The sequence below is a fragment of the Symphalangus syndactylus genome, chromosome 10, assembly GCF_028878055.3.
Source record: "Symphalangus syndactylus isolate Jambi chromosome 10, NHGRI_mSymSyn1-v2.1_pri, whole genome shotgun sequence".
Classification (NCBI taxonomy): Eukaryota; Metazoa; Chordata; class Mammalia; order Primates; family Hylobatidae; genus Symphalangus; species Symphalangus syndactylus.
This window is the reverse complement of record NC_072432.2, coordinates 28,564,362-28,587,047: the sequence shown is the minus strand read 5'-3', so window position 1 is coordinate 28,587,047 and position 22,686 is coordinate 28,564,362. Positions and strand designations below refer to the sequence as shown.

Below are 22,686 nucleotides of genomic sequence, written 5' to 3'. Positions count from 1 at the left end.
AAATATCTTCCTTCATGAAAAGTAGCAAATGTTTGACCCTGAGTAGTTTTATCAATCTGTTTCCTGCCTGTAGAATTTTGGGAATCCAATAACCTTCTTTCATTTATTTCCTTTCTCTGTCCTTTTCAGTGCAATCTGGCAGTGTTGTTGCTGATATAACATTCTCAAAATCTTGTGGGTCTCCCATGTTTGTCACGGGAAGTCACTTCATTAGATGGGAGGCTCCTTTTCAGGTCTTTCCTAGATAATCTCATCTCTATTTTGGACCCTACTGAGATGGCTGAAGGGACGTCACACATCTGATCTCTTCAAAGAGTCTTTTGTGTGAGTAAATGCTGTGATTTTTGTTTCTTCCTAGACTCTAAGGTTGTCCAGCCATTCTCTTGCCTTCTCTACAGAGTATGTCTTCCTGACAGCAAATCTCCTAATTTTAGCATCGCTTGCAATCAAGATAGGCTGGGAATTTCCCAAATAGCTAATATATGTGTGATGTTTCAACACACTGTAGTTCTTACTATCTTTGATGTGTGATTTCTCCAATCTTAAGTCAACAGGAGCTCTTCCAAATTGATTACTGTGTTTTTTTGATATAACCTTTGATGACTTTGTTGAATTCTGGTAGAATAAGATGTCTCAGCTTCATTCTGTGCATTTATTGCCTTAGATCTAGAAACAATCATTTCTGAAAAATGCCCTGAATTATTCTGGTGAGAAGTGCTTTTTGAAATCACAGTCTGGGCAGTAGGGGTGATCATTGCCATTACTTCTATGCCTTTTCTAAGCTGAAAAACATGTAAGTTTGTTTGGTTTTTATGTGTGTGTGTGGTTTTTGGTTTTTTGTCAGACACAGTCTCACTCTGTCATCCAGGCTGGAGTGCAGTGGTGCAATCACGGCTCACTGCAGCCTTGACCTCCCAGTCTCAGGTGAACCTGCCACCTCAGCCTTCTGAATTGCTGGGACTACAGGCATGTACCACCATGCATGCCTGGTTATTTTTTTTAATTGTTTGTAGAGATGGGGTTTCACCACTTTGCCCAGGCAACACGTAGTTTTAAAAATGAAAGAGGTAGTGTGTTCATGCTAATATTTTTAAATTTTTATTTGGTAATATTTTAAAATTTTAATGTAGTTTCCTACCTCATTAACATAATGCTTATTTGCTTTATCCTATGATTTATATACATTTTAAGTTTCATCATTTTTTAAATTTCAGCTTTCATGTCCTTAAGAATGAGATGTTTACAAGGCACACACTGTTTCGTCAGTTTGCAGTGCTTGCTGACACATCCTTCAATTATATTGTAAGTGCATGTAATGTTTAGATGCTATTTGTCTTTTTGAATATACCTGTCTGTTTCTTTCTGTTCTCGTTTAAGGTTTATCGAGCCCCTGTCATTACAGGCTCTAGAGATAGTACAAGGCAGTCCCTGCTAGATGCTGAGGGTGTAAGACAAAGTGCCTGAACCCAAAGAGCTCAGTCCAATGTGAGAGGTAGATGTGTAAACAAATGGCTACAGTGCAATATAGTTGAGCTACAATAGGGGTAAGTACAAATTTCAGAGGAGCGGGCACTCATTCTGCCTGGAGCCTATCTGTCAGTCTGCCCATTTGTGGCCATGGATGTAATATTGGGAAATATCAAAGCTCAGAGTCTAAGCTTCCAGTCACATCCAAAGGAAGAAAAGAAGATAGGAGAATCTGTTCCTAGTGCCAAGCCATTCAATTTCACATTAGAGTTCATGTAAATAGATAAAGCCCAATTCTATATTATGCTGTTATTTAACCTATTTGACTTACTGTTTTCATTTGGGGGTTCTAAATGTTAAGGTAAATGATGCCCGGTATAGAAATATATCCACTAAATTTCAATTAATAACTAACCAAAATGAGACAAACTTTGTTGAGAACCTGCTGTGATGCTAAGTGCTCTGAGGACAACTCGGGTTTGTGGGGAAGGGCCTAAGAAACATAAAATATATAAATATACCCTCTTTTTTTTTGCTTCAAGAGGTATACAATCTAAAATCATCTTCTTTCTGAAATTTTTTTTCAACATTTGTCACTTTAAGGCCATTTTCTAAATTTAAGTTGCTGCAGGAGATCAAAGAACTTAAGTACACTTGCAAGATAATATTAAATTAATTCCTGTTTATAACTAAGTTTATATAGTAACCTTGCTGAGGATTTTAATACTTGATTTCTCTGAAATGTTCCCAAACTGATCTCCATAGATAGGAATATATATAGTGTCTCTTTTCCCCTCTTGGTTTTTCCTCTTCTCACCTGCAGGTTATAATTTTAGTTGGAGTAATTCTCATTTTAGAAATTTAATCAGTTAAGCAAATAAAACATTGGAGGATCCAGGAGAATATTGTGTCACTCAAAATCAGGCTTTTTTATGATTGTTAGCTGGTAATATTTTCTAGTACAAATTTGAATTATCCAGGCTTTATGAAACAGACTTCTAAATCTCAAAATTATACCAATTCAAGCACATGAGTAGATCCAGTATTTTTCCTGAGTACAATCTTGGCCCTGCCCTCAAGTGGCCATGCAATTCACCTTCCCGTGGAGGCAGATGGAACTCCATCTGATCTAGAATCCATCCATGTGCCACTGTTTCCTGGATTCAAAGTTTATGAGTCTTCATCTATACATCCACACAGTATGTTGACACATGAGATACTCATCAGAGTGTATACAGATTTTCAAATACTTAAGAAAAACTGATGGGGAAGGGGAGGGAAAGAGTAAGCAAGTGAATGTGTGAGTTTAGATCCACTAACACTGTCCCTTGGTTCCCTCTCTCTAGTCATTCATCCACTCTACAAATATTTGTTGAGTACACATACGTACCAAGCGCCAAGCTACATGCCGAGTGTAACATAGTGAACAAGACAAAAATGGCTCTTTGCTTCACAGACTGTAAATTCCATGAGGTGACAGACTGGTCCATCTTATAAACTATTTTGCTTGCAGAGCTTAGAATAGTGCCTGATCTACAGTGTGGAAAAGATAGGCATTAATAGGGAAACATCGGAATTTAAATTACAAATTTGGATAAATGCTATGAAAGAAAAAGTTTGCTATGATATTACTATTGGGGTATATTTCACATATGGTTAAATGCACAAATATTAAGTGTGCCATTTGAAGAGTTTTGCTTTGTAACCATCATGTAAGTCAAGGCATTGAGCATTTCCATCATCCCTGCAAGCTCCCTCATGTCCCTTTGCAGACAATACATTGCCCCCATCACCACACCAAATAAGCGTTGTTTCGATTTCTATCACCACAGATTAGTTTTGCCTGTTCTTAAATTTATGTAGATGGACTCACACAGTTTGTATTTTCCTATGTCTGGCCCATTTTATACAGCACAGTACTTTTAAGATCCACCCATGTTATTGCATGTATCATGGCAGTTGTCCCTTCTTAATTTCCTTTGTAATGCTGAGTAGTATTCTTTTGAATGAATAAACCATAATTTGTTTATCCATCTGGCCTCACTGGACAAATGGGCTCTTTCCAGTTAGGGCTATTATGGAAAAAAAGCTGCTATAAGCATTCTCTTACAAATCACTTGTGAAAGTTTGTGTTAATATCTCTCAGGTAGGAGTGGAATGGCGGGGACACAGGAAGTGTGTGTGTTTAACTGCATAAGAAACCACAAAGACACATGCATGCACATGTTCGTTGCCACACCATTCACAATAGCAACGACAGGGAATCAACCTAAATGCCCATCAATGGTAGACTGGACAAAGAAAATATGGTACATATACACCATGGAATATGACGCAGCCATAAAAAAAAAAACGAGATCATGTCCTTTGCAACAACATGAATGGAGCTGGAGGCCATTATCCTAAGTGACCTAACACAGAAGCAGAAAACCAAATACCACATGTTCTCACTTATAAGTGAGAGCTAAACATTGAGTACACATGGACACAAGGAAGGAACAGACATGGGGGCCTACTTGAGGGTGGAGGTGGGAGGAGAGTGAGGAGTGAAAAACTACCTGTCGGATACTATGCTTACTACCTGTGTGATGAAGTAATCTGAACACCAGACCCCCATGATATGCAATTTACCTGTATAACAAACCTGCCCTGTACCCCCAAACCTAAAATAAAAGTTGTTTTTCTGTTTTGTTTTGAGACGGAGTCTTGCTCTGTCACCTAGGCTGGAGTACATGGAGCGATCTTGGCTCACTGCAACCTCCACCTCCCAGGTTTAAGTGATTCTCCTGCCTCAGCCTCCTGAGTAGCTGGGATTACAGGCATGCGCCACCAAGCCTGGCTAATTTTTGTATTTTTAGTAGAGATGGGTTTCACCATGTTGGCCAGGCTGATCTCAAACTCCTGACCTCAGGTGATCCACCCACCTTGGCCTCCCAAAGGGCTGGGATTGCAGGTGTGAGCCACCACGCCTGGCCAAAGTTTTTTACAAAAAATAAACAACAAAATTGCCAGTACTCTAAAGTGACTTTAATCCTCACACCAGCAATCTTTGAGAGTTCCACTTGCTCCACATCCCTAACAACTTCATATTGTTAGTTTTTTTGTTTGTTTTTTGTTTGTTTTGTTTTGTTTTGAGACAGAGTCTCACTCTGTTGCCAGGCTGGAGTGCAGTGGCACAATCTCGGCTCACTGCAACCTCCACCTCCCAGGTTCAAGCAATTCTCTGCCTCAGCCTCCCGAGTAGCTGGGATTACAGGCATCCGCCACCACACCTGGCTAATTTTTTTTTTTTTTTTTTGAGAGGGAATCTCGCTCTGTTGCCCAGTCTGGAGTGCAGTGACGCAATCTCGGCTCACTGCAAACTCCGCCTCCTGGGTTCACGCCATTCTCCTGCCTCAGCCTCCCAAGCAGCTGGGATTACAGGTGCCTGCCACCACACCCAGCTAATTTTTTTGTACTTTTAGTAGAGATGGGGTTTCACTGTATTAGCCTGGATGGTCTCGATCTCCTGACCTCGTGATCCGCCAGCCTCGGCCTCCCAAAGTGCTGGGATTACAGGTGTGAGCCACCGTGCCTGGCCAATTTTTGTATTTTTAGTGGAGACAGGTTTCACCATGTTGGCCAGGCTGGTCTCAAACTCCTGACCTTGTGATCCACCCACCTTGGCCTCCCTAAGTGCTGGGATTACATGTGTTAGCCACAGTGCCCACCTGATATTGTTAGTTTTTAAATTTTAACCATTTTAAAATGTTATCTCATTGTAATTTTAATTTGCATTTCCCTAATTAATGACGTTGAGCATCTTTTCACATGCTGATTGATCATTCTTAGGTCTTCTTTTTTGAAGGATCTACTTAAGACTTTTTAAAACTTGTGGCTAAATGCACATAACAGAAAATCTGTCATTTTAGCCATTTTTAAATGTACAGTTCAGTAGTGTCACAAACATCCAAATTGTTAAACCAAATTCCAGAACTCTTTTCCATCTTGCAAACCTGAGTCTCCACACTCATTTAAAAAACAACTGCCCGGCCAGGCGTGGTGGCTCACGCCTGTAATCCCAGCACTTTGGGAGGCCGAGGTGGGCGGATCACGAGGTCATGGGATCGAGACCATCCTGGCTAACACGATGAAACCCCGTTTCTATTAAAAATACAAAAAATTAGCGGGGTGAGGTGGCGGGCGCCTGTAGTCCCAGCTACGTGGGAGGCTGAGGCAGGAGAATGGCGAGAACCCTGGGGGGTGGAGCCTGCAGTGAGCCGAGATCGCGCCACTGCACTCCAGCCTGGGTGAAAGAGCGAGACTCCTCAAAAAAAAAAAAAAAAAAAAGCAACTGCCCATTCCTCTATTCCTGTACTTTTGTCAATTTTTAACTGTTATTGAATTGTAGCATTTTGTTATATATTCTGAATACAAGTCCTTTGTCAGATATATGTATTACAAACATTTTTTTCCTCAGTCTATAATTTTTCCTTCTATTTTCTGAATGGTGTCCTTTGAAGGTCAGATATTTTTATTTTAATGAAGACAACTTAGTTATTTTTTCTGTGGCAGATTGTATTCTCTGTGTCTGTGATGATATCTCACATTCTGTATATATTTCTTATAATATTGATCTTGTCTTTTTTCATTGAATTTCACCAGTTCCGTTTTTCTAGATCAATTTACTGTCTATGTATGAGTCTATTTCTAACTATGCTATTCTTTTCCATTGGTTTATTTGTCAGTCCTTTTGCCAATATCACAGTCTTAATTAACATAGCTTTCCTAGTAAATCTTGAAATCAGGTAATGTAAATCCTTTTATTTATTTTTTTCTACTTATCTTTTTTTTTTTTTTGAGACAGAATTTCGCTCTTGTTCCCCAGGCTGGAGTGCAATGGTGTAATCTCGGCTCACCGCAACCTCCGCCTCCCGGGTTCAAGCGATTCTCCTGCCTCAGCCTCCCGAGTAGCTGGGATTGTGGGCATGTACCACCACACCTGGCTAATTTTGTATTTTTAGTAGAGACAGGGTTTCACCATGTTGACCAGAGTGGTCTCAATCTCTTCATCTCATGATCTTCCCGCCTCAGCCTCCCAAAGTGCTGGGATTACAGGCGTGAGCCACTGTGCCCGACCTTATTTAGCTTTTTTTTAGCCTTGACTTGAAACTCATTATTTAACTTATATTTGAAGTTCAGAGGTACATGTGCAGGTTTGTTATGCAGGTAAACTTGTGTCATAGGGGTTTGTTGTACAGATTATTTCTTCAGCCAGGTGTCAAGTCTGGAACCCATTAGTTATTTTTCCTAATCTTCTTCCTCCTCCCATCCTCCACCCTCCGGTAGGCCTCAGTGTAGTTGTTTCCCTCTGTATGTCCATATGTTCTCATCATGTAGCTCTCATCATTTATAAGGGAGAACATACAGTATTTGGTTTTCTGTTCCTGCATTATTTTGCTAAGGATAATGGCCTCCAGCTCTATCCATGTTCCTGCAGAGGACAAGATCTCATTCTTTGACATGGCTGCATAGTATTCCATGGTGTGTATGTACCACATTTTCATTATCCAGTCTATCATTGATGGGCATTTAAGTTGATTCCATGTCTTTGCTAATGTGAATAGTGCTTCTGTTAACATATGCGTGCATGTGTCTTTATGATAGAACAATTTATATTCCTTTGTGTATATGCCCAGTAATGGGATTGCTGGGTCAAATGGTAGTTCCGTTTTTAGGTCTTTGAGGAATCGCCACACTATTTTTCACCATGGTGGAACTAATTTACATTTCCACCAGCCATGTGTAAGTGTTCTTTTATAACATAACTAGATTTTAGTTTTTAAAATCTCACCTTCATTTATTTACACTTAATTGGCAAACTGAAACTATGTGAATTTATCAACATAGGTGACATGTGTGATATATTCCTGGCATCCTGCTATTTTTGTTTGTTTGTTTCCTGGCTCATGTAATATGAACCTCACTTTACTTGTTTTTATTTCCTATATTGTAATGGTAAACTTTAAGGTAAACTCAAGTACCCACTACATTACTGAAATTATCAAAACCAAAAACCAAGTAAATTTTGAGTCCTAAAACACTCTGCAAGACAACAAAATATATGTGTTTTTGTTCCCTGAACTTTGTCTCAGCCCTAATTTCATCAATATATTCCCCTCTTCCTTCTGGTCTTTGTTAATTTACTCTTTGTAGAGAACCACATCATTATTATGTTATTCTTTTTATCACACAAAAGTATTTTTGGTTAATTACTTTCTGCTTTCAACTCTCTACATGAATAGCAATTATTTATACTTACATTTATATGTTTATGTTTAACCTCACCGGCCACTTTTTAAAAATCATGACTTCCACAGGTCTTGAGTTCTTAGTTCTGATTTCTTATAAACTGGAACATGAATTTGAGTCTTTTCCTTTTGTTCTGGAGGAAATATTCTATCCACTTTGCAATGTCTTGACCTGACTAAGTCCGGTTTAATTTTTGTTTGTTGCTAATTAGCCTGCCTTCCCCATTTTGAAAATTTTTATGTTGTATTTTTTAACCTTGAAATTTAAAAAGATGTCATCAGGATATGAGTAAACATTATTTTATTAATTTCTCTTGAATAAAATGGGCCTCTCTGATAGTCATTTTCTTCAACTCAGACATGTTTCTTATGTACACTTTTGTTTTTCTTTTAAAGACAGAGTCTTCCTCTGTCACCCAGACTGGAGTGCAGTGACATGATCATAGCTCACTGTAACCTCAAACCTCTGAGCTCAAGTGATTGTCTTGCCTTAGCCTCCTGAGTAGCTGGGACTGCAGGTGTGCACCACCACACTTGGCTAATTTTTTTATATTTTGTAGAGACAAAGTCTCACTATGTTGCCCAGGCTGGTCTTGAACTCCTGGCCTCAAGTGATCCTCCTGCCTCAGCCTCCCAAAGTGCTAGGATTGCAGGTATGAGCCACCATGCCCATTATGTACACTTTTTTTTTTTTTTTTTTTTATTGAGACGGAATCTCGCTCTGTCGCCCAGGCTGGAGTGCAGTGGCGCAGTCTTGGCTCACTGCAAGCTCCGCCTCCCGGGTTCACGCCATTCTCCTGCCTCAGCCTCTCCGAGTAGCTGGGACTACAGGTGCCCACCACCATGCCCGGCTAATTTTTTTTTGTATTTTTAGTAGAGATGGGGTTTCACTGTGGTCTCGATCTCCTGACCTCGTGATCCGCCCACCTCGGCCTCCCAAAGTGCTAGGATTACAAGCGTGAGCCACCGTGCCCGGCCTATGTACACTTTTAATGACTGCTGTTGTGGGATCTGGGATCTGTTTTTGTTTCTTTTTCAGAAACACTATTGTGGGTCAGATACCTATTTTTCTGTCCTCCATAGTTAATCACATTCTCTTTCATGTCCTGTTATACTCTTTGTTGTTTTCCTTGACATCTTTTGGAAACTTTTCTGGTTTGCACCTTCCTTCAAAGTTTCCTGAAGAGGTTTCAGGTATGCTGGGATATTGATTCCCCTCGGTCCTCCAAGTGGCAGGGTTTAGGGCATTACTAGAGTAGCCTGAAGCTCTGACCAATAGTCTAAGCCCATGAGCAACTTTGTTGATTTATCCCAGTGCTCTGTGTGAATAGTATGTTTTTATGTATACTGTGGCAAACTAAATGCCAGGGAACATTGTTCTACATTCTTGTTCTGTTCTCTCCATTTCACCTCTACTCTTTGCTATCTCAAATATTTATTTTAATTATTGCATAGTTAGTAATTTTCTCATGCTTTATGCAAATATATTTATCCCAGCCTTTTTGTCAGCCTATTCTTTCATCCAGGGAGTAAAGTTCCCCATTCTTAATCTCTTAATTTGGGGTCAAATCTAAGTAGAGAAGAGTTTGTTTTGTCTCGAGTCTAAATTTTGTTGTTTCATGTTTTTTTGTATGTATGTTTTTCAAACTGTTAAATAACCCATGAATAACAAAGGGATGAATGAAAACACATATGCACAATTTAAAGAATGATAATAACATGAATGCCTGCATTCCCGAGACCAAGGCCATAACTAGATTATTACCATGCCCCAGAAGCCCACCAATTGCATTCCTCTTCATTTCCTCCTGGAGGGTACTATTGCTCTAATTTTTTTAAAAATTTTCTTCATAGCTTTATCACTTGCACATGTATTCCTAAGCAGTATGTTGTTGAGTTTTGCCAGTTTTTAAGCTTTCTAGAAATAAAAAATAAGTAAATGAAAAATACACACATTCTTCTCTGATTTTGCTCCATTTTCTCAACATTATACTTCTAAGATTCATTCATGCTGATGCTAGTGGTTGTGATTCACCCATTCTGAATATTCTAATACACGAATATACCACAACTTATTTACCCATTCTGCTGCTCATCAACACTTAGGTTGGTTCTCACTTTTTACTATTATGAGTATTATTGCTCTCAACATTCTTCTAGTTTCACCTGATACACAGATACAGGACCTCTTCCAGGTTTTATACTCATAACAGAATTGTTGGTCATAGAGTACTGGTAAGTTCACTTGCTGTGGGTAAGCTGCTGTGATTGCAACAACAAAAAATACACTGACTTAAATAGATTGAAGGCTACTTCATTCATGTTACAGTGAAGAAGCAAGTGGCTCCAGGCAGGACAATGCCCCATGAGGAGCAGTACTCCATAAAGTGGTACACAGGTTCCTTCAATCTTACTGCTCTGACATCTCCTAAGATATTTTACTCACCCACATAAATAAAGGTGGTCAACTTCATGTCCATGGGTTCTAGACTTTCTCCAGAAAGAGAAAGTCCAGGGCAAGAATATTTATCCTTAAGGATATGACCCAGAAATTGCACATGTCACTTCTACTCATGCCCCACAGGTCTGATCCTAGACCTAGAACTGTGTCCAATTGCAAGACAGACTGAGAAAGGTGCTCTCTGTCTATGCAGCCAAATACCTAACTAAAGCCCAAGAATTTGAGACCAGCCTGGGCAACAAAGTGAGACCCTGTCTCTACAAAAAATAGAAAAAAAAAATTAGCTGGGCATGGTGGCACGTGCCTGACACTGAGGGAGGCTGAGCTGGGAGGAGAGCTTGAGCCTGCGAGGTCAAGCCCACAGTGAGCCATGATTGTGCCTTTGCCCTCCAGCCTGGGCAATAGAGCAAGACCCTGTCTCCAAAAAAATGAAAGGAGGAGATTAGCTATTGAAGGACAATAAGTAGCCTCTGCCACAGAAGCTAATGCCAGATAGTTTTCCAAAGTAATATTACCCTGACACTCTAATCAGGAACAGATGAAAGTTTCTAGTGCTCCATACGGTCTTCAGCACTGATACTGCCAGACTTCATCATTTTTGCCAACCTATTATTGTATAATGCTTACTCATGGTTTTGGAGTTTATGTGTATGTATGTGTGTTTATAATGTTTTTTGCCTTTTCCTGATTACTAATGAAAGTGATCATCTTTTTAAATGTTTATTGACCATTCAGATTTCCTCTTTTAGGTACTGCAGGTTTCAGCCTTTTGATTCTATTGTTTTATTTCATATTTACTTTTTCATAGGAATTCTTTATATAACTTGGATACTAATCCTTTACCAGTTATATGTATTGCAAATGTCTTCTTTCAGTTTGTGGATTAAGTTTTTAATCTTTTTCTGGCTTTTGTAATAAATAAATGTTCTCAATATTAATGTTATTCTGACTTAATCTTTTCCTTTTGTCTTTACATTTTTTTCTGCCTTCTTTAAAAAGAGTTCTTCTAATATTTAATCACAAATGTATTATTCTCTATGGTCTTTAAACTTTTCGCTTGTTTTGCTTTTTGTATTTACAGATTTAATCCATTTAGAATTGATATTAGTGTATAGAGAGATAGACGTCTGGTTTCATTTCCTTTTATTATAAATAACCATCTGAAGTATCCATTTAATAAAAAGTCTGTCTTCTCCCTTGATGTATAAGTCCACCTGTCATTATTAAGGGCTCATATATATGAGCCTATTCTGACTCAATCTGTTTCACTGGTTTTTTTCCTGCACCAATATAACACTGATTTAATATCTAAATCTTACCTGTTAAGGCTAACGCTCCTGCCCTGTTTTGCAAGAGTGCCCCAGCTTTATTGGATCTTTGCATTTCCATGTAAATTTTAGAATCAGATTGTCAATATTCACAGAAAAAAACAAAACAAAAGTAACAAATCAAAACAAATTTTATTGGTATTTCAATTAGAATTATGTTAAATCTACAGTTCAATTTAGGCACAATTGGCATCTTTATCACTGAGTCTTCTAATCTGTAAATATGTTATATATTTTGTTTATGTATTATTTCAATAGAGTTATAAAACTCTATAGAAGTCTTGAAAGTACCTTTTTTTAGATGTAATCTTAGGTACCTTGTATTTTTATGCTATTATACTTAGATGATTTGCATGTTACTCTAAGTAGTTTGTAATCAGTTTTTGCTTTATGTAATTTTAGTCTGTATTATTAGATGCTTACTATTTTATAATTGTATCTTCCTGGTAAATTGAACATTTTACCATTATGTAATGACAAACTTTTTTTATTATTATTATACTTTAAGTTCTAGGGAACATGTGCACAACGTGCAGGTTTGTAACATATGTATGCATGTGCCATGTTGGTGTGCTGCACCCAGTAACTCGTCATTTACATTAGGTATATCACCTAATGCTATCCCTCCCCCCTCCCCCCACCCCATGACAGGCCCCGGTGTATGATATTCCCCTTCCTGTGTCCAAGTGTTCTCATTGTTCAATTCCCACCAATGAGTGAGAACATGCGGTGTTTGGTTTTTTGTCCTTGCGATAGTTTGCTGAGAATCATGGTTTTCAGCTTCATCCATGTCCCTACAAAGGACATGAACTCATCCTTTTTTATGGCTGCATAGTATTCCATGGTGTATATGTGCCACATTTTCTTAATCCAGTCTATCATTGATGGACATTTGGGTTAGTTCCAAGTCTTTGCTATTGTGAATAGTGCCGCAATGAAGGTATGTGTACATGTGCCTTTATAGCAGCATGATTTATAATCATTTGGGTATATACCCAGTAATGGGATGGCTGCATCAAATGGTATTTCTAGTTCTAGATCCTTGAGGAATCTCCACACTGTCTTCCACAATGATTGAACTAGTTTACTGTCCCACCAACAGTGTAAAAGTGTTCCTATATCTCCACATCCTCTCCAGCACCTGTTGTTTCCTGGCCTTTAGATGATCACCATTCTAAGTGGTGTGAGATGGTGTCTCATTGTGGTTTTGATTTGCATTTCTCTGATGGCCAGTGATGATGAGCATTTTTTCATGTGTTTTTTGGCTGCATAAATGTCTTCTTTTGAGAAGTGTCTGTTCATATCCTTCACCCACTTTTTGATGGGGTTGTTTTTTTCTTGTAAGTTTGTTTGAGTTCTTTGTAGATTCTGGATATTAGCCCTTTGTCAGATGAGTAGATTGCAAAAAATTTTCTTCCATTTTGTGGTTGCCTGTTCACTCTGATGGTAGTTTCTTTTGCTGTGCAGAAGCTCTTTAGTTTAATTAGATCCCATTTGTCAATTTTGGCTTTTGTTGCCATTGCTTTTGGTGTTTTAGACATGAAGTCCTTGCCCACGCCTATGTCCTGAATAGTATTGCCTAGGTTTTCTTCTAGGGTTTTTATGGTTTTAGGTCTAACATGTAAGTCTTTAATCCATCTTGAATTAATTTTTGTATAAGGTGTAAGGAAGGAATCCAGTTTCAGCTTTCTACATATGGCTAGCCAGTTTTCCCAGCACCATTTATTAAATAGGGAATCCTTTCCCCATTTCTTGTTTTTGTCAGGTTTGTCAGACATCAGATGGTTGTAGATGTGTGGTATTATTTCTGAGGGCTCTATTCTGTTTCATTGGTCTATATCTCTGTTTTGGTACCAGTACCATGCTTTTTTGGTTACTGTAGCCTTGTAGTATAGTTTGAAGTCAGGTAGCATGATGCCTCCAGCTTTGTTCTTTTGGCATAGGATTGTCTTGGCAATGCGGGCTCTTTTTTGGTTCCATATGAGCTTTAAAATAGTTTTTTCCAATTCTGTGAAAAAAAGTCATTGGTAGCTTGATGGGAATGGCATTGAATCTATAAATTCCCTTGGGCAGTATGACCATTTTCACAATATTGATTCTTCCTATCCGTGAGCGTGGAATGTTCTTCCATTTGTTTGTGTCCTCTTTTATTTCATTGAGCAGTGGTTTGTTGTTCTCCTTGAAGAGGTCCTTCACATCCCTTGGAAGTTGGATTCCTAGGTATTTTATTCTCTTTGAAGCAATTATAAATGGGAGTTCACTCATGATTGGGCTCTCTGTTTGTCTGTTACTGGTGTATAAGAATGCTTGTGATTTTTGCACATTGATTTTTTATCCTGAGATTTTGCTGAAGTTGCTTATCAGCTTAAGGAGATTTTAGGCTGAGACGATGGGATTTTCTAAATATACAATCATGTCATCTGCAGACAGGGACAATTTGACTTCCTCTTTTCCAAATTAAATATCTTTTATTTCTTTCTCCTGCCTGATTGCCCTGGCCAGAACTTCCAACACTATGCTGAATAGGAGTGGTGAGAGAGGGCATCCCTGTCTTGTGCCAGTTTTCAAAGGGAATGCTTCCAGTTTTTACCTATTCAATATGGTACTGGCTATGTGTTTGTCATAAATAGCTCTTATTATTTTGAGATATGTCCCACCAATACCTAATTTATTGAGAGTTTTTAGCATGAAGCACTGTTGAATTTTGTCAAAGGCCTTTTCTGCATCTATTGAGATAATCATGTGGTTTTTGTCTTTGGTTCTATTTATATGCTGGATTACATTTATTGATTTGCATATGTTGAACCAGCCTTGCATCCCAGGGATGAAGCCCACTTGATCATGGTGGATAAGCTTTTTGATGTGCTGCTGGATTCGGTTTGCCAGTATTTTATTGAGGATTTTTGCATTGATGTTCATCAGGGATATTGGTCTAAAATTCTCTTTTTTTGTTTTGTTTCTACCAGGCTTTGGTATCAGGATGATGCTGGCCTCATAAAATGCGTTAGGGAGGATTCCCTCTTTTTCTATTGATTGGAATAGTTTCAGAAGGAATGGTACCAGCTCCTCCTTGTACCTCTGGTAGAATTTGCCTGTGAATCCATCTGCTCCTGGACTTTTTTTGGTTGGAAGGCTATTAATTATTGCCTCAATTTCAGAGCCTGTTATTGGTCTATTCAGAGATTCCACTTCTTCCTGGTTTAGTCTTGGGAGGGTGTATGTGTCAAGGAATTTATCCATTTCTTCTAGATTTTCTAGTTTATTTGCGTAGAGGTGTTTATAGCATTCTCTGATGGTAGTTTGTATTTCTGTGGGATTGGTGGTGATATCCCCTTTATCATTTTTTATTGCATCTATTTGATTCTTCTCTCTTTTCTTCTATCTTCTATCTTCTAGTGTTCTATCAATTTTGTTTATCTTTTCAGGAAACCAGCTCCTGGATTCATTGATTTTTTGAAGGGTTTTTTGTGTCTGTATCTCCTTCAGTTCTGCTCTGTTCTTAGTTATTTCTTGCCTTCTGCTAGCTTTTCAATGTGTTTGCTCTTGCTTCTCTAGTTCTTTTAATTGTGATGTTAGGGTGTCAATTTTAGATCTTTCCTGCTTTCTCTTGTGGGCATTTAGTGTGATAAATTTCCCTCTGCACACTGCTTTAAATGTGTCCCAGAGATTCTGGTATGTTGTGTCTTTGTTCTCGTTGGTTTCAAAGAACATCTTTATTTCTGCCTTCATTTTGTTATGTACCCAGTAGTCATTCAGGAGCAGGTTGTTCAAGTTCCATGTAGTTGAGTGGTTTTGAGTGAGTTTCTTAATCCTGAGTTCTAGTTTGATTGCACTGTGTTCTGAGAGACAGTTTGTTATGATTTCTGTTCTTTTACATTTGCTGAGGAGTGCTTTACTTCCAACTGTGTGGTCAATTTTGGAATAAGTGTGATGTGGTGCTGAGAAGAATGTATATTCTGTTGATTTGGGGTGGAGAGTTCTGTAGATGTCTATTAGGTCCGCTTGGTGCAGAGCTGAGTTAAATTCCCGGATATTCTTGTTAACTTTCTGTCTCATTGATCTGTCTAATGTTGACAGTGGGGTGTCAAAGTCTCCCATTATTATTGTGTGGGAGTCTAACTCTCTTCATAGGTCTTTTGTTGACAGTGGGGTGTCAAAGTCTCCCATTATTATTGTGTGGGAGTCTAACTCTCTTCATAGGTCTTTTGTTGACAGTGGGGTGTCAAAGTCTCCCATTGTTATTGTGTGGGAGCCTAAGTCTCTTTGTAGGTCTCTAAGGACTTGCTTTATGAATCTGGGTGCTCCTGTATTGGGTGCATATATATTTAGGATAGTTAGCTCTTCTCGTTGAATTGATCCCTTTACCATTATGTAATGGCCTTCTTTGTCTCTTGATCTTTGTTGGTTTAAAGTCTGTTTTATCAGAGACTAGGATTGCAACCCCTGCCTTTTTTTGTTTTCCATTTGCTTGGTAGATCTTCCTCCATCCCTTTATTTTGAGCCTATGTGTGTCTCTGCACATGAGGTGGGTTTCCTGAATGCAGCACACTGATGGGTCTTGACTCTTTTTCCAATTTGCCAGTCTGTGTCTTTTAATTGGAGCGTTTAGCCCATTTACATTTAAGGTTAATATTGTTACGTGTGAATTTGATCCTGTCATTATGATGTTAGCTGGTTATTTTGCTCATTAGTTGATGCAGTTTCTTCCTAGCATCGATGGTCTTTACAACTTGGCATGTTTTTGAAGTGGCTGGTGCCAGTTTTTCCTTTCCATGTTTAGTGCTTCCTTCAGGAGCTCTTGTAGGGCAGGCCTGGTGGTGACAAAATCTCTCAGCATTTGCTTGTCTGTAAAGGATTTTATTTCTCCTTCACTTACGAAGCTTAATTTGGCTGGATGTGAAATGATGGGTTGAAAATTATTTTCTTTAAGAATGTTGAATATTGGTCCCCACTCTCTTCTGGCTTGTAGAGTTTCTGCTAAGAGATCAGCTGTTAGTCTGATGGACTTCCCTTTGTGGGTAACCCAACCTTTCTCTCTGGCTGCCCTTAACATTTTTTCCTTCATTTCAACTTTTGTGAATCTGACAATATGTGTCTTGGGGTTGCTCTTCTCGAGGAGTATCTTTGTGGCATTCTCTGTATTTCCTGAATTTGAATGTTGGCCTGCCTTGCTGGATTGGGGAAGTTCTCCTGGATAATATCCTGCAGAGTGTTTTCTAACTTGGTTCCATTCTCCCCGTCACTTTCAGGTACACCAATTAGACGTAGAATTGTTCTTTTCACATAGTTCCATATTTCTTGGAGGCTTTGTTTCTTTTTACTCTTTTTTCTCTAAACTTCTCGCTTCATTTCATTCATTTCATCTTCAATCACTGATACTCTTTCTTCCACTTGATTGAATTGGCTACTGAAGCTTGTGCATTCGTCACGTAGTTCTTGTGCCATGGTTTTCAGCTCCATCAGGTCATGTAAGGACTTCTCTACACTAGTTATTCTAGTTAGCCATTCGTCTAATCTTTTTTCAAGGTTTTTAGCTTCTTTGCGATGGGTTTGGACTTCCTCCTTTAGCTTGGAGAAGTTTGATCGTCTGAAGCCTTCTTCTCTCAACTCATCAAAGTCATTTGCCATCCGGCTTTGTTCCGTTGCTGGTGAGGAGCTGCGTTCCTTTGGCGGGAGAGAGGAGCTCTGATTTTTAGAATTTTCAGCTTCTCTGCTCTGTTTTTTCCCCATCTTTGTCATTTTATCTACCTTTGTTCTTTGATGATGGTGGTGTACAGATGGGGTTTTGGTGTGGATGTCCTTTCTGTTTGTTAGTTTTCCTTCTAACAGACAGGACCCTCAGCTGCAGGTCTGTTGGAGTTTGCTAGAGGTCTACTCCAGACCCTGTTTACCTGGGTATCAGCAGCGGAGGCTGCAGAACAGCTAATACTGCTGAACAGCAAATGTTGCTGCCTGATCATTCCTCTGGAAGCTTCATCTCAGAGGGGTACCCAGCCATGTGGGGTATCAGTCTGCCCCTACTGGGGGGTGCCTACCAGTTAGGCTACTCGGGGGTCAGGGACCCACTTGAGGAGACAGTCTGTCCATTCTCAGATCTCAAACTCCATGCTGGAAGAACCCACTACTCTCTTCAAAGCTGTCAGACAGGGACATTTAAGTCTGCAGAGGTTTCTGCTGCGTTTTGTTCAGCTATGCCCTGCCCCCAGAGGTGGAGTCTACAGAGGCAGGCAGGCCTCCTTGAGCTGTGGTGGGCTCTACTCAGTTCGAGCTTCCTGGCTGCTTTGTTTACCTACTCAAGCCTCAGCAGTGGCAGGTGCCCCTCCCCCTGCCTCGCTGCTGCCTTGCAGTTCGACCTCAGACTGCTGTGCTAGCAGTGAGCAAGGTTCCCTGGGTGTGAGACCCTCCGAACCAGGTGCGGGATATAATCTCCTGGTGTGCCGTTTGCAAAGACCATTGGAAAAGCTCAGTACTAGGGTGGGAGTGACCCAATTTTCCAGGTGCTGTCTGTCACTGCTTCCCTTGGCTAGGAAAGGGAATTCCCTGACTCCTTGCACTTCCTGGGTGAGGCGATGCCTTGCCCTGCTTTGGCTCACACTCAGTGGGCTGCACCCACTGTCCTGCACCCACTGTCCAACAAGCCCCAGTGAGATGAACCCGGTACCTCAGTTGGAGATGCAGAAATCACCTGTCTTCTGCATTGCTCACGCTGGGAGCTGTAGACTGGAGCTGTTCCTATTCAGCCATCTTAGAGCCACCTCTGTAATGACAAACTTTATCTCTACAAATGCTTTTTTCCTTAAAGTCTGTTTTGGCTTTATATTACTAGAGCTACCTCCACTTTCGTTAGGTTATTATTTTGTTGGCATATCTTTGTCTATTCCTTGACTTCCAGCCTTTTGTATGCTTCTGCTTTGGATGTGACTTTTATACAGCATACAGCTAGTTTTAAACTTTGTTCTTAATCTAGTTAGACAATCTTTGTCTTTTAACTGGGGCATTTAGTCCATTTACTTTATTCTAATCACAAATACATTTGGCTTTAATTATACGTTGTTATCTTATATTTGTTTCTATTTTGTATGTGTTTTTCTCCTTTACATTTTTTGAATTGGTTATTTTTTTCTCATTCTTTTTTTTTTTAATTTCTGTCAGGAAAGTTTCTATCAGGAAAGTTTAAATTACCTCTCTATGTTTACAGTGGTGAACAATAAAAGTTCTTTGGGTGATTAAATTTCAACTACCACCCTCTGTCAGTATGTAATGCTGTTGTCATCTATTTTAACTCTACCTTGTTTCTGTAATCTTCATAGCACATTATTATTATTATTGGCATATTTGATTAATATTTGTTTAGCTTTACTTACATATTTACCACTTTATTTGCAATGCCTTCTTACATCTCAGACCCTCTATCTGAGATCACTTGATTTCTACATGAAGTACATTCATTAGAAGTTTCTCTTTTTTTGAGATGGAGTCTCGCTCTGTAGCCTAGGCTGGAGTGCAGTGGTGTAATCTCGGCTCACTACGACCTCCACCTCCCTGGTTCAAGCAATTATCCTGCCTCAGCCTCCTGAGTAGCTGGGACTACAGGCGCCCGCCACCACTCCTGGCTAATTTTTATATTTTTAGTAGAGACAGGGTTTCACCATGTTGGCCAGGATGGTCTCAAACTCCTGACCTCAGGTGATCTGCCCACCTCAGCCTCTGGAGGTGACCTGGGTCTGGAGTAGATATCTAGCAAACTCCAGCAGACCTGCAGCTGAGGGTCCTGACTGTTAGAAGGAAAACTAACAAACAGAAAGGACATCCACACCAAAACCCCATCTGTACATCACCATCATCAAAGAACAAAGGTAGATAAAATGACAAAGATGGGGAAAAAACATATCTGTCTTCTAGAACACACTGTCTTCTAGATTCCATTGTGATATGGTTTGGCTGTGTCCCCACCCAAATCTCATCTTTTTTTTTTTGAGATGGAGTTTTGCTCTTGTCACCCAGGCTGGAATGCAATGGCACGATCTCGGCTCACTGCAACCTCTGCCTCCCAGGTTTAAGTGACTCTCCTACCTTACCTGATGAGTAGCTGGATTACAGGCACGCACCACCATGCCCAGCTAATTTTTGTATTTTTAGTAGAGACAGGGTTTCACCATGTTGGCCAGGATGGTCTCAATATCTTGACCTCATGATCTGCCTGCCTCAGACTCCCAAAGTGCTGGGATTGCAGGCGTGAGCCACCACGCCCAGCCACAAATCTTATCTTGAATTTCCCTGTGTTATGGGAGGGACCCAGTAGGAGGTAATTCAGTCATGGGGCAGGTCTTTCCCATGCTGTTCTCATGATAGTGAATCAGTCTCACAAGATCTGATTGTTATATAAAGGGGATTTCCCTGCACAAGCACACCTCTCTTTGCCTGTTGCCTTCCACGTGAGATGTGACTTGTTCCTCCTTGCCTTCCACCATGATTGTGAGGCTTTTGCAGCCATGTGGAACTGTAAGTCCCATTAAACCTCTTTCTTTTGTAAAGTCTCGGGTATGTCTTTATCAGCAACATGAAAATGGACTAATACACATTGTTACCATTGGAATGTTGCTATCTCTTTAACTGTGACTTTCTTAACATTAATCTGTCTCTTGTCTTTAGCTGCTTTTAAGATCTCTTTCTTCAGTGTTCTACATTTTCAGTATGATGTGTCTAGTTGTGAATTTCTTTTTGTTTATTCTGTTTGAGATTTATCAGGATTCTTGAAAGTTGAGGTTAGTTTGTTTCATCAGTTCTGGAAAGTGTTCAGTTCTTAACTCTATATTTTGCCATACTCCTTTTCTTTTCTGTCTTCTAGAACTCTGACCAAATGAGGTTATACCTTTTCCCTCTACCCTTCATATTGCTTTTGCTTAGCCTTTATATTTGACATCACTTTGTCTCTCTGAGCTGGGTCCTTGATAGTATGTTTCATTCTCTCTTTCAATGTATTAAGTATTATTTTCACAGATGTATAATTTTTCTGCTAAAATTGGCCTCTTGACTTTCATTTCAATTGTTACATTTATCATTTTTCTAAAAAATAGAAATAAATTTTGTTTGCTTTTTTAAATATGCAAATTATTTATCATCAAGCTTCTACTTTTTATTTCTTGAAACATATTAAACATACTTATTTTATATTCTATGAGAATTTCTATATTTGAAGTTTTAGAGACTCTAGTTCTATCTTGTTTATGCTAGCAACTACTTATGATGTATTTACAGATTTTTGACAATGAGCTGCTCACTTTCCTTGGAACCTTATTTATAAAAATTCTCTGAGGACTCGCCTGAAGAGGAATTTTTCCATAAAAGGTTTAAATGTGCTTCTTTCAGTTGCCATGAACACCATTATTCTGGAATTAGTTAAATTAATTTTTTTAGCATATCACTTTTCAGACCACCTTGTGAATTCAGCTGGCAAATGGCATGGGCTAGTAATGGTTAGGAATTCACAGGAGAGTATGTTATTCAACTAGTTGCCAACCTTAGGAACATTTTCCTTGCAGACTGCTTGGGGGAGCCTCACTTGAGGTAGTATTTTACCTTTACTCTAGTTATAGCATTTCAGTCCCAGACTTACAGTGGGGTGGGAGTGTCTCATTAAATTTCACACCTTAGGTGGGCCCTGAGTTGTATCCTCTCCTCCCAAGTCATAGGAACCCTTGACAACTCATACACATATTCAGGAAGTTTGGCAAATGCCCTCAAAGTGAATGAGAACTCCAGGGTAGAAGTCCTGGTTTCCATCTTCTCTTGGTCATGGACCTGGATATTCCTGCTTGCCTGCTGCCTTTTTTTTTTTTTTTTTTTTTTTTTTTTTTTGAGACAAGGTGTTGCTCTTTCACCCAGGCTAGAGTGCAGTGGCACACTCACTGCTCACTGCAGCCTCAACCTCCTGGGCTCAAGTCATTCTCCTGCCTCAGCTCCCCCAGCCCTGCAAGTGACTGGGACTACAGGCATGTGCCACCACACCTGGCTAACTTTTGTAGTTTTCGTAGAGATGAGGTTTTGCCATGTTGCCCAGGCTGGTCTCAAACTCTTGGGCTCAAGCGATCCTCCCACCTCGACCTCCCAAAATGCGGGGATTACAGGTGTGAGCCACAGTGCCTGGCCCCTGCTTTTTTCATCAGCTTACAGCAACATTGAAGAATGTAAGAAATGAAACTCTTATTTGGATTTAAGTTCTATGTCTGTGTTTTGTTCACAAGTAATCTTTCCATACCACGTCCAGAAGTCCTTTGCATTTCATCTCAGCCTATTCATTTCCAGAGTCATCTGTCTACATTTCCTTGAATCCATATATTCTTATACTTCATTGTCCCAGCCAAAAGGCTTAAGGAGATTTTCATCTAGATCTCATAATAGATCATTTCTAGAAGTAGGTGCTTCCTTTAATTTCAGGAAAGTGTTTTCTTTAACTTGGGAATCAGGACACCATTGCTGTAGCTTCTAGTAAGGTGGTGGGGATGACCTTGTGGCTTCCGACCAGTTGCAAGTAGTAAGTCTCAATTGTAGGAACAGTCAAAAGGAAGTAGAGTCAGAAGAAATACTAAGGAAAATAGTTTTCTTTCAAAGTGGCCTGAAGAAGAAAGAGGCTCTATCCCATTGGAATAAAGAAAAGGATTTCCGCAGCCATGTTTGAGCAAATAAGTGACAAGCATAGTTTCCATATCTTGGTCAACTAAAGGCTGGAGAACATTAATGTCCATTTGATTTGACTACTATTTCCTCCTGATAACACAGTACATATCTTTTGTGTCTTTCAGAAAGTAAAACCCTTATTAGTGCAGTCTAGAACGACCATGACAGGTACATCCTCTTCAAGTCATTGTACATCTTCAGTAAGTAGCTTATTTTTCTCTATTAAATATTTACTGAGTTAATATTATTCAACTTAAGTAATGAAAAGTTTTGGTTCACTTACAGAGAGACAGTAAGCATGTGGATGTAGTCAGTGATCAGGCATCCCTTCAACTTTCACCAAAAGGTAAGAATCTTTATTGTTGGAAATGAGGTTCACACCAGAATGGCTACTTAGTCTAGATTAACTTTGCTTTTCTTTTTTACCCTGAGGTATTTGGTATTCTGGGTGAATGCATGACTT

At 39.4% G+C, this 22,686-nt stretch overlaps 1 protein-coding gene across 2 annotated transcripts in view; it reads left to right on the top strand.

Moving 5' to 3' along the window:
- The window catches only part of C10H10orf67 (chromosome 10 C10orf67 homolog), a 152,953-nt gene that overhangs the window by 110,651 nt on the left and 19,616 nt on the right, over nt 1-22,686 (top strand). For both annotated transcript variants that reach the window (XM_055296761.2, XM_055296760.2), the window contains 3 exons: nt 1,215-1,302; nt 22,349-22,423; nt 22,509-22,569. In XM_055296761.2, coding sequence (XP_055152736.2) covers nt 1,215-1,302; nt 22,349-22,423; nt 22,509-22,569 — 224 coding nt within the window. The remainder of the gene's footprint in view (nt 1-1,214; nt 1,303-22,348; nt 22,424-22,508; nt 22,570-22,686) is intronic.